The sequence below is a fragment of the Aethalodelphis obliquidens genome, unplaced genomic scaffold, assembly GCF_003676395.1.
Source record: "Aethalodelphis obliquidens isolate GAN/ISIS:26980383/991018 unplaced genomic scaffold, ASM367639v1 scaffold4, whole genome shotgun sequence".
NCBI lineage: Eukaryota > Metazoa > Chordata > Mammalia > Artiodactyla > Delphinidae > Aethalodelphis > Aethalodelphis obliquidens.
Genome location: NW_020837948.1, coordinates 74,089,548 through 74,102,120, shown reverse-complemented (window position 1 = coordinate 74,102,120; position 12,573 = coordinate 74,089,548). Strand labels below are relative to the sequence as shown.

The window sequence follows — 12,573 nt, the reverse complement described above, 5'->3', positions numbered from 1 at the left end:
GGACAGCTACATGTAAAAGAATGAAATCAGAACATTCTCTAACACCATATACAAAAGTAAACTCAAAATGGATTAAAGACCTAAATGTGAGACCAGATACTATAAAACTCCTAGAGGAAAACATAGGCAGAACACCCTTTGACATAAATCACAGCAATATTTTTTTGGATCTGTTTCTTAAAGTAAAGGAAATAAAAGCAAAAATAAACAAATGGGACCTAATTAAACTCCAAAGCTTTGCATAGCAAAGGAAACCATCGACAAAGACAATCTACTGAATGGGACAAAATATTTGCAAATGATATGACTGATAAAGGATTAATATCCAACATATATAAATAGTTCACATAACTCAACATTAAAAAAAAACTGATTAAAAACTGGGCAGAAGGGACTTCCTTGGTGGCGCAGTGGTTAAGAATCCCCCTGCCAATGCAGGGGACACGGGTTCGAGCCCTGGTCCGGGAAGATTCCGCATACTGCGGAGCAACTAAGCCCATGTGCCACAACTACTGAAGCCCAAGTGCCTAGAGCCTGTGCTCTGCAATGAGAGAAGCCACTGCAATGAGAAGCATGTGCACCGCAATGAAGAGTAGCCCCCGTTCACTACAACTAGAGAAAGGCCACACGCAGCAACGAAGACCCAGCGCAGCCAAAAAAAAAAAAAAGAGCAGAAGAACTGAATAGACATTTTTCCAAAAAGGAAATGCAGATGGCCAACAGGTACATGAAAAGATACTCAAGGTTTCTAGGGTTTTGGGGCCAGGACTAGGGAGGTATGCCATGCCAGAATGTTTTTACAGGGCAACTTTGGCCTGTACTGGTCCATCTCTGGTCCTCACCATCATCCTGCTTTGCTTCTTCGGCCAATTCTGCCAGGGCCACTTTGGCCAGTACTAATGTATTCTCTGTCCTAAATATGAATGTAGACCCAATTACCGACATGCTGTTGGAATTAGAAACACAGTCACTGAACAATAAGCAGAAAAGAAGAAGGAATGATAATAAAGAGGACAATCACCATTCTCCCCAGTCCAAAAGGAGTAAGAGAAACCCTGTTTTTCAGGAGTCTCAGGATGCAATGAAACACAATAAGGAAGGAACCACTAAGAGGAACCAAAGTGTGTGCATGTTCAAGCAATGATAATGACAGGAGCAGCAGTGTTAAGTCCCCAGAAACAGAATTGTATCAGAAAGCAGCTTAAACCAAATCATTGCTGAACTCAATAAGAGTACCCCTCAGTCCTTATATGAGGAGTATGCGGTATGCCAAGGTCCTTATTCCCACATCAACCAGATCATAAGGGAGGCACACTTCAACAGCCTATAGCAGCAAGGACAATCTCCAACATGACGAACTAGGAGCTCCTTATTCCAGCCTAAAATTTGTTTATAAAAGCAATTGCACACACACACACACACACACACACACACACACACACACAAAAGAAAAGATTCTCAACACCGCTAATCATCAGGGAATGCAAATCAACACCACAATGAGACATCACCTCACACCTGCCAGAATGGCCATTGTCAAAAAGAACACAAGTAACAAATGTTGTCAAGGATGTAGAGAAAAGGAAACCCATCTACACTGTTGGTGGGAATGTAAATTGGTGCAGCCACTGTGGAAAACAGTATGGAGGTTTCTCAAAAAACTAAAAACAGGGTTACCATACAACCGAGCCAATTCCACTCCTGGGTTTATATCCGAATATAACAAAAACACTAATTCAAAAAGCTACATGTACCCCAATGTTCATAGCAGCATTATTTACAATTGCCAAGATACAGAAGCAACCTAAGGGTCTGTCAACAGATGAATGGATAAAGAAGATGTGGTGTATATATACAATGGAATACTACTCAGCCATAAAAAGGAATGAAATGTTGACATTTGCAGCAACATGAATGAGTTGGAGGGCCTTATGCTAAGTGAAATAAGTCAGACAGAGAAAGACTGTATATCACTTATATGTGGAATCTAAAAAAGACAACAAACTAGTGAATACAACAAAAAAGAAGCAGACTCACACATATAGAGAACAAACTAGTGATTAACAGTGGGTGGTGGTAGGGAGGAAGGGGTCAGTAGGAGGTACAAACTATTGTATATAAGATAGGTTCAAGGATATACTGTACACATGGGGAATATAGACAATATTTTGTAATAACTGTAAATGGAAATTAACCTTTAAAAATTATATAAAAAATTAAAAAATAAAATTTAAAAAAGGAGTGCTATGCTATGAATTCATTACAGAGGGGGAGGTAACTTGAGGGTTGGGTGTTCTCTTGACCAGGGAAGACCGGTTGTCCATATGACCTTAGGTAAGTCATCTATAAGAATCACTAGCACTTGCTAAGTGGTTACTCTGGGCCAGGCATGGTTCCAAGTGCTTTGTATGTATTATGTCATTGAATCTTTCTAACAATCCTCTGAAGACTGTTATAACCATCTTTATAACAAACCCATAACACCCTCTAGCAGTTACTGAGCGATTACTATGGGCCAGCAGTGGTTGCAGGTACTTTGCATGTATTCCTTAATTCAATCTTTATAAACAATCCTTTGTAATAGCACCATCTTAATTTACAAGGTAGGAAAGTGAGGTATAGAGATGTTAAACAGCTGGGTCATACAGTAAGTGTCACCAGCATAGCCCACTAACAATTCATGGAAAAATAGAATCTGGGTAATAAAATACAGTCTAACCTTTTTTCTTGTTCCTTTGTGATTAGTCTGGTTTCACTTGCTCACAGGGAGCCGCGTGCAGAGGCCTCGTACTGGTACTTGGCTCTTCAGACCAGAGTTCCTCCTCGGGTGAAACGCCCGTGCGGGACGTCTCAGCTCTGGGCGTGGGCAGAAGCGCTGCTGCACACACCACCTCAATTCAAGATGGCCGCCGGCCGTGGGCAGAGACGCTGCTCCGGGCCTGCGCTCTGGAGCCTGAGCGTTAGGGCTGTGCCTGCCCTGGGAGAGCTCCGCCCCCTCCGCTGAGGCGATCCTATAAAGCAGCCCCGCCCACAGCCTGTAGGGACAGCGGGTCCTCTAGAGAGTGAGCTCGTGTTTCTCCATTCTTTGAGCAAAGAAGAAAACTCGCCTTTACTTCCGAACCAAACTCAGGCTCATTCTGTTGGCTCCAATGACACCAGCAGAAGGACCGTTGCTGGGGCCTGACTGGAAAGGGTCGGTAAAAAGAGTGGCAGCACTGGGACTTGAATTGTTTGGTGTGACTCCAGTGGCCATTACAGTCCAGTACACTGTACCACTGCTAACCCCTCTGTTTCAGCGTTCACATGTAAAAAGTGAGGGAGCTGGATTACACATTCACTGAGTTCCTTTCAATTCTACAAGTTACTACTATTCTAAGACAAAACACTTCCAGGATCTGGACCGGCTTCTGCAGTGACCACCTGAAAGCAGATAGCTGTGAGCCCATCCCCAGACCTCTGCGCAGTGGTCATGCTGAGTCAGCTGACTTGAATAGCACTAAGTAAGAAGGATAAAAATGTCATTTCAGATGAATTTCAGGTGTTCTCTCATGATTCTTAAAAGTAAGGTGTTTTTGTTGTTGTTTTAACACCAAACTGTGTTCTGATTTACTGTTGTGAGTTAGAGAACAGAGGAATGATCTTGGGGTCACCCAGGATCAAAGCTTAGGATGTCAAGGTTAAAATAATTCTCTTTCCTCTTTATCAATTGCTATTTATTTGTGACCTTGATTACAGGGTCGGGGCCCTCTGAAATGTCTCTTGGAGAAATGTTAACCTGTTGCTGCACAGAACAAATAGGTTGAGTAGGAAAATGATAAAGAACCTGGCTTCAGAAGCTTCTGGGGTGGAAGCCAAGACCTGACCTTACAAATTCCCAATTCCCATCACATTAGTTCCACAGGTTGAATCCCAGTGAATTCTACCCTTTTAGCCACCTCCTCCTCCTCCTAGGATTCTGCTGTCTTTCTTTGCTCTAAAGGCAGGTTGCTATAAGACTGGATCCACTCCTACCATGGAAGAGGTCGGCCTGTCACTAAGCTGAGCCTACTGGGCAGAACTCATTGCAAATGGAAGCTCAGCCCTGGGGAGACTTGAGCAAACCTAGCTGCCATCACCTTTATTTTCTTTTGTGCTAGGAGTCATGAAGGAAGGGATTGATGAGGTGGGTTATAAGAATCCAAAAAGTATAACTTCATGGTGAACAAGAGTGTGAGGAAGGCTTGGGGGTCAGAAACCAGAGTTAAAAATGGGAGCTTTGCCTTTGTCCTGTGTGGCCTTGGATAAGTCATGTAACCTCAGATGGACTAGAAATGGAATCTATCTCACAGGCTGTGTTGAGGATCCAGTGAGATGATAGGAGTGAAAGTTTTGCACAGTGTCTGGTTTAATAAATGGGAGATGCTTAATAAACCAGAGTTATCGCTCTTCTTCTGATTATTACTAGTGGTTAATATTCTTGGCCTGATCTCTGTCTCCATTTGGAAGCTACTCCCCATCCCCGCATGGAGGTTGAGTTGCTAGGGTTTATCTTGGCAGCCGAGAAGCTGGGAACAGGCTGGGGCTAAGAGACTCTGAAGAACAGAGCCCTTTGCTAGTTAAGAGAATACAACACTTCCTATACTGAATTCTTTTTTGTATTGCTTGAATATTTTGAAGAAGGTGATGCTAATTTTACATTTAGAAAGAAACCCCAGTACTTAAAAAACTCTGTAAGAACCAGTTGATATCTAATAGTGCAACACCCGTAACATCAAATTACCATCTAAAAGAATTTAAACCATATTGTGATAACCTGAGATGGATACATCGCCCATGTGGTGTTCTGGCTGGGAATGCATAATCTAAATCTAGTTGTGAGGGAGCGTCAGACAAACCCATAAAGAGGAACTTGGTATTAAAAAAAGAGAGAGACTATAAGTTCAAAAATGTCAATGTCATAAAAGACAAAGAAAGTCTAAAGAAATGTTCCAGGTTAAAGGAGACTAAAGAGGCCTGATAACTAAATGTAGTACCTAATCCTAGACTGGATCCTGTACTGGGGGTAAAATGCTATAAAAGACATTATTGGATCAACAGACAAAATTGGAATGCAGGCAGATGAGATAAAAGTACATACACATGTATACACACACACACAAACACAAATAAGCATATACATACATACATATAGAGAAAGAGGCAGAGAGACAGATAGAGAAACAGAGATACAAAGAGATGTAGAGATGGACACAGAGAAAGAGCTAACAATAAAGCATATGGGGTAAAATGTTAACAGGTGAATCTGGATAAAAGACAGTGTTCTTTATACTGATCTTACAATGTTTCCTTAAGTTTGAAATTATTTTCAAACAAAAAGTTAAAAAAGCATTAGAATGCTATTAAATGTTATATGTGTATATTTTTTAAATTCTGAGGATACTTTTAGGAATGGAAATAGTTCCCATGTAGATTGGAACATTGTCCCTTCACTTCTTCCCCCAATGGACCCAATAAAACAAGAGTGGCCTCATCAATAAGCAACTGACATTTTAAAATTTTACATTGAGAAAACAAAGTTAGGGCCCTTATTAAGCACACGGACCTATTTATTAGGCTTACAAGTGTGCTAAACATGACTCCTGGGTGGATGTGGTCTTTCTGCAACACGGTGTCTAGCCATACCCATCTTTTACACCAACCTTGGGCCTCAGTGCATCTAGACCCTTACCTCCTCACCTTGTCCTATATTTGCGGATGGGTGAGAGGTTTGTTTTTCTACTTGTTTGGGAATAAAAATAGCTACAAGTTTAGTGGTTCTTCCTTTAGGCTCCATTAAAATATCCTTGCATCCAAATGGTTGCCTCAAAGGGAAAATCTATGGATATCAGTTCATCAACACAGTTGTTTAATAATTACTGAAGAAATATGGAGTTAATGAATAGAGATGGTAGGAAAAGCTCAGTGTGGTGACCCAGCTGACTTCCAGACAAGGGGCTAAGCTGAGGATTTGCCTTCTGAAGTTGATCTAGCCAAGTTGTGGGACATAACATCAGGGTTGATTCAGGAGATCTGGCTCACCAGGTGGGCCTTCATTCCCTCTGTGTACCACTCCCAGATTCTCCTTCTTGCGAAGCATAGTCAGGGAAGAGGCCCCATTCCCGAGAACACTGTAGTTGTCCTATGGTGGAGAATGCTGACAACGACACCACCCCCCTCAACCCCAATCCACTGAATCACTTTCGGTTTCATGGTTCTCTAAGCCAGTGAATGGTAATTGGATAAGATCAGTCAGGGGCTTCCCTCTAGCTAGGTCCAGAAGAGGGGCTGGGAGTGGATTGATGTGTCACAACCTTTCTCAGGAGCTGGCTGATGGAAGGGAAGGTCCTGTGTGCTGGAAAGAGGACAAAGAAGGAGGCAGAGGAGGGGGAGGGGCAGGCTTCCAGGCAACGTGTTTGCCCGGGTTAGGTCTTGAGTGGGCAAGAAAATTGCAAAAAGAATTCTTCTCCTGTTACTTCTTCCCTCTGTTCCTCTTTCTTGGCCAAGAGAGGGAGAAGGCTGAGCACTTTCCCACAGGCAGCAGATAATCTGCTTCTGAACCTCTGGAATGGTCACCTGCCAGCTAATCTTCCTGTATCTGGACCAACCAATCTGAAAATCAATCACAGAATTCTCAGTGTTCCTGGGTTTCATCCCATTCAAGGTCTGTGCCCCAAATCAACTGAGCCCAAGTCATCCCCTCTCTTTCCTGTCTCCTTTGCCTGCCTTTTCTCTACTTTCTTCCCAAACCCCTTTGAAAATTTGCTTATTCTTCCTTTGGAGGCATTCTTCCTTTGTCACATCAGAATTTTAACTTTTGCTTTTTCAGCAAAGTGCATATCTGTGCACTCTAAATTCTTTTTGTTTGGTGTTCTCAGTTTGGATGAAAAGTTGGAAATTAAAACCAGCACATATGCATGTGGGAGTTTTAAAAATCCACAATACAAGGGATAACAGCTTGATTGTAAAAATATATGCTTCATTAATTTAAATTTTTGTTAATGGCTTATTTCTTCATTAAAATGTATAGTTGATCAAGGAAGAGTATTGCAGTAGAAAAAAGATGGGTTTTGAAGTCAGACAGGTTTAGGCTTGAACCTCAGTTTTGCCATTTTATCTTATGCCCTTTCCATCCCACCCCCCAAATGCCAACCTTTCTTCTGACTTAAATGAGAATAGATTTTACCAAAAACCCAACCATGAGACTGTATACCTCTGAGAAGGAACTTGAGATCTGACCTTTTTTCATGCCAAGTAGCAGGCTGAATGGTGGCCTTGAAGGTATATCCATGTCCTAGTCCCTGGGACCTGTGACCATGACCTCATATGGCAAAAGAGTGCATGTCACCTCACATGTTGAGAGATTGAGTTAAGGATTTTGAGAGTAGAAGCTTATCCTGGCGTATCTGGGTGGGCCCTAAATGCAAGCACATGTACTGTTATAAGAGAGAGGCAGAGGGAGTTCTCAGACACACATGCAGAGGAAAAGGCCATGTGAAGATGGAGGCAGATTGGGGTGATGAAGCCACGGCAGTTAGAAGCTGGAGGAGACAAGGAAGGACTCTTCCCTAGAGCCTTCGGAAGGAGCACACGCCCTGCTGACATCTTGATTTCATACTGCTGGCTTCCAGAGCTGTGAGAGATTGCATTTCTCTTGTCTGAAGCCACTCAGTTTATGGTAATTTGTTAGAGCAGCCCTAGGACACGATGCCCTGTATAAATCTGGGCTGGAGGGCCGAGCCCCTCCTCGCATTCTCACAACAGCTCTACCAGAGAAAAACCTGTCAGGGTGGGCCACACCCCCCAGAGGTGCCTGCAGACACACCGCTCAGCTTCCTCAAACCCTTCTTACAGAGCTGGGGCAGGGCTGGGCTGGGTGAGGCCCTTGGGACCTCCCTTGTCGTTTCTATTTTCTCTCTGAGGCCTGGGTTCCTCCTCATGCAGGGATCTTTGGTTACATAACTGAAGTCTCAACTTCAGTAGGAACCTCTGTGTTCTGTAGTAAATTATTTTACTACAGGTCCTTTTCTGCATGTGGGCTTTGAGAGGGAAGACAGCCAGGGAGAACACGTGGGACCAGAGAGATGTTGCCGTGGTGAAAGTAAGAAGCACAAAGCCGGAGTGGAGAGCTCTGAAGACCCAGGCTTCCTCCCTCACAGCTTCACAGGGCAAGCCAGAGACACAGCCGAATCCTCTTGGCCAGGAAGATAACACAATCTTTAAGCCTCCTAGCAACCCTGTGAACGTATAATATTATCCACATTTCACAGATGAGAAGATCAACCAGTTTGTCCAAGTCCGTGCAACTGGGATGAGGACTGAGACTGGACTAGAGCAAATGTCCATCTGTCCCCGAGCCCCTGGCATGGGGTTGTCTTATTACCTCTGCTAAAGAGAAAAATAGAAAAATGCAATTGGAGGGACTCAGACTTACCAAATCCACCTGGTTTTGGTTTGAGCCAAACTGAAGGTCATTATTCATCATAGTTTCCAAGTGCACGTTGCTGACCATTCTCTGGGCAACCATAAGCCAGAGCTGCCTGAGCCCTACCTCCACCTCAAAGTAGCTGTTAAGACCAGAGATTGCCCTTGGAAAGAAACTTCTCAGTCTGCTGTCTGGATAGCGAACACCTGGGTCTCAGTCCCCTCTGTTACTAATTAGCTGTGTGTTATGATCATAAACTGGCCCCCATTTTAACCTCTCAGTGCTTCACTTTTCCCATCTGAGATCTTAGGGGGATGGATGGAATGAGCGGTTCTCAATCTTTGCTGTACATTAGAACTTCCTGGGGAGCTTTGTCTGGCCATGCCCCTCACCAAATAAACTGGAATATCCAGTGGTGGAATCCAGGCATCAAGATTTTCAAAAACTGCCTAGGTGATTTTTATATGTGGCCAAGTTTTTCTTTTCAGTGTTACATTTCAGGTAGATCTGTAATCTCACAGTGATGAAAGGAGAAAGCCAAGTCTTTAATAATTTTAATAAAAAAATAATAAAAAAGCTTACGGACAGCAATGCAACATTTCCTTCCCCCCCCACCCCCATGATGAATTAACAGCTGGTAGAGGATGCAATGGCTCAGAATCAAAAATAAAAATCAAGCCAACCTCGGGAACAATCCACAGTCAATGACTTTCCATACATAATTCAAACAAGTCAAATGCCAACCCGTTGTGGAGAACACCATGGACTTCCTGGGTTTTTGATAGTGTTTTTCTTTTGAAGGCAAAATAAAATAGGACACAAAGTCATACCTAAATGCCGACGTCTACATTCCATAAAGGTGATGCCGTCGCAGCTGTCTTACAAGACTTCTAAGATATTTCCAGATGTAATGTCTTTCGTCAACATCTGCATGTAAAGCTAGTGGACACTAGAGCTTTGATTCCCCGGATATTAGGAATTCAAGGAAAATCCTCTACTAAAGCCCTACCCATACTCAACTTTTCAGGAGAAAGTCACTTCACCATGGTTTTGCCCAACAATATGGTATTTAGAATCTATGCAATGGTCTAAACCTATTATGGCCTTTCATGCTTTTAAGAAGGTGGAAGGGTTAATGTGATAATAGAACTATTCAGGTATCATTTAGTTAACTGTTGTTCTAGGGGTTGCTCTAAATGGTACTCTGGAGTTCTAAAGAAAATAATTAATGTCGTATAGTCAACTGGCCTTAACTAAACCCTCATTTGTTCTGAGGACTGCTAAATTCAAGCTAGAGATAGACAGGTGAATAGTCTTTCACATTGAGGAACTCACAGTCGAGGGTGGTAATAATTATAACAGCAATGATAATAACAAAAGCAGCCACAGTTTGAAAGTAGTTAATGCATATCAGGCAATGTGACAGGTGCTTTTTGTACATTATTTTAGATTCTCACAACAACCTTGCTAGGTGAGCATCGTTTCCTTTATTTTACTGCTGAGGCAATTAAGGCCCAGAGAGGTCAGGTAACTTGCTAAGATCACACAGCTAAGAAGTAGTTATTCTGCCATTCTAACCTATGTCGCCCATGCTATTTCCACCATACCACAGCACCTCTGGAGAGAAATGATTGAAAAATAGAGATGGAGGTGTCAGGGAGAGGGTTAACTTACAAGGGGAAGAATCAGGTCTAGGGTGGAGAAATAGCTGTGAATTGCTCACATGAAAGGTGTTTTAAGAAAATAAATATTATAAATTAATATTTTAACTATGTTTTGGGCTCAGTCCTGTTAGGAGACACAACACTGGAACAGATGGATTCATTACGAGGGGCTAGTGCTCTGCAGTCAGTTCTAGCTCCCTCAAATTAGTCTTAAAAAATAAACCCATTGTGTTTCTCTTTGAATTGCACAGCTCAAAAATGTCATTTTTTAGCCAGTATGAGGTCTTTGGATCTAAGCATATTTTCACTTTTGCTGATTGCCGTCAGTGATACAAACTGTACAAAGGATGTGGTGGGCACAACTGTAACAATCACTTTCTCTATGGTGTTCCTAGCCCAGTGCTGTGTAAACTGGCACATCCTGAAGATGCACACACACACACACACACACACACACACAGTAGTTACTCAGAAATCTAAATGTAAGTCTGTAACCTGACAAAGCACTGAACTGAAATAATTCACCCATGAAACCAGATGTAGCTTGAAGGGTAGGTAGTAAACACACTATGGCCTAGAGCAGGAAAAGGGAAAAGGAAAGAAGCAATGCCTTTTCTTAATGAGGCTTTCACAGACCACCATTTTCACGGTGTAGCCAAAACAGGTAAATGACCAAAGGATCTTAGGATTCTGAGGAATACTCAGAGGGTATTGAAAGTGGTTTAGATATCAGATATGTTTTTAAAAAATCTTCTAAAATATTACTTACATTTAAAGAATGGAAATTTTCTGTACTTACAGAGAAAAGATGCATAATTACACATAGGTATATATATATAATATACATATATATGCATACACGCACACACTTCATATGCAAAATGTACAGGCACAGACTGAATGGCTGAATACATGTTTTTTATAAGGATGGATCAATTTCACAGCAATCGTTTTGTGTGGAAAATTACTTCCACACTGGGAATTATGAGTAAGAAAGATATATCCTTTCATTGCAAATAATAACATAGTGATAAGTCATTACACAACCTCGGATGAGATAATATATCAACTACAGCATAAATCTGGGCAACATATATTCCTGAAGGGAATCAAGAGATATTTATGAAACTATAGCAATGAGATATTGGGTTTATGTTACTTATTATAATGTATATATTTTAAAGATTTGAACAAAAAGCTAATGAGAATAAAGATGATACTATCTGAAATAGCTGGTGTGCTTGAAACCCAATTTTTAAAATTTGTAGGTAGGAGCACTTTAGCAAGACTAATAGACCATAAGCTTATTTCTCCCTTCTAAATGCTTACCAAATGAGAAGTGAACATTTAGAACAGGTTTGTTTCCTATGTGAAATCCTCTTCCCACATCACACCCACACACCCACACCCACACACAGACACACACACACATTACTCTCTCTCCCTGTACAAGTGCAAATCCCTACCGTTGGACTAAAGATGCAAAGAACCAAGGGTGAGTTAAAGCAGCGTTTTTACCTTTTTGCTGATCAAACACAGATGGAGTGCTGAAATCCATGGTTGCCTGTCTCATCATTTACCACCAGAATGGCAAAAAGCATCCAGGTCTCTAGAGAGGAGAAAACACCATCTTACACATTACAGTCAACACAACAGTCAGTTACAGCATCCCGTGCCAAGACCTCTGTTTGAGAATTAAGTGTGCATTAGAGCTGCCGGTCTTTGTCAAGGCAAATGATGGAAATAGGTAAATGTTATTCCTGTAATACCTGACAGGAAAAAGAGTTACTTCCTATGGTCTCACTCATCAGCTATACCCACGTGTAAATATTATACACACTCTATCCCCCAACAAATGTAGAAAAAAAAAGCTCAAACCTTGAAAAATGGTTTTCACAGAGGGCCACCTGCCTTGGATCTGGGCCAGGAAAATACTGGAGGTAACGGAGCCTCAGCAGCTGGTGTGTTGTTTTAAACCAAAAGAAATCTCAATGGGTGAGTGAGGATTCACAGGGCCAGACGGAGCATGTGCAAAGCTGCCAATGCAGTTTGGATTCAGCTGTGTTCTTGGTGGAGTGAGAACTGCATTTGGGTCATGTGAGCAGACTGCCATCTCAACGGAATAGCACGTAAATATTGTAGCAGGAGGCTGCTGGCCATGTGCTGTATGGAGTAATTACTGGCTTTCACAGCTCATCTTTAGTCTCCCTTCAGCTCTTTTCTCCAAATGACAGGGAGGATGGGGGGAAGGAAGTAGCGTTTGAAAGGTTGGATTTCAGGGCTCAGATATCCATGGCGATAAAATTAAAACAGTGTGCAATCACAAGGGTGTTTAGTGCAGTATTATATGTTGTGGAAAAACCTCAAATCACCCAAATGTATATCATTTGAGGAGCAGTTGAATAAATGGTAGTAAATTCATACTCTAGATTTAAAACTCTGAAATAAATCTATATGAATTTATCTGGT

At 41.9% G+C, this 12,573-nt stretch overlaps 1 protein-coding gene across 1 annotated transcript in view; it reads right to left on the bottom strand.

Moving 5' to 3' along the window:
* ANKRD55 (ankyrin repeat domain 55) overlaps window positions 1–12,134 on the bottom strand; it is a 101,332-nt gene extending 89,198 nt beyond the window's left edge. Inside the window, exons 1-2 of the mRNA XM_027101091.1 lie at window positions 12,016–12,134; window positions 11,623–11,713 (exon numbers count right to left, since the gene is read on the bottom strand). Of these exons, the coding sequence (XP_026956892.1) occupies window positions 11,623–11,680 (58 nt within the window). The 5' untranslated portion in view covers window positions 11,681–11,713; window positions 12,016–12,134. The remainder of the gene's footprint in view (window positions 1–11,622; window positions 11,714–12,015) is intronic.
* Between the last annotated feature and the right edge of the window lie 439 nt (window positions 12,135–12,573).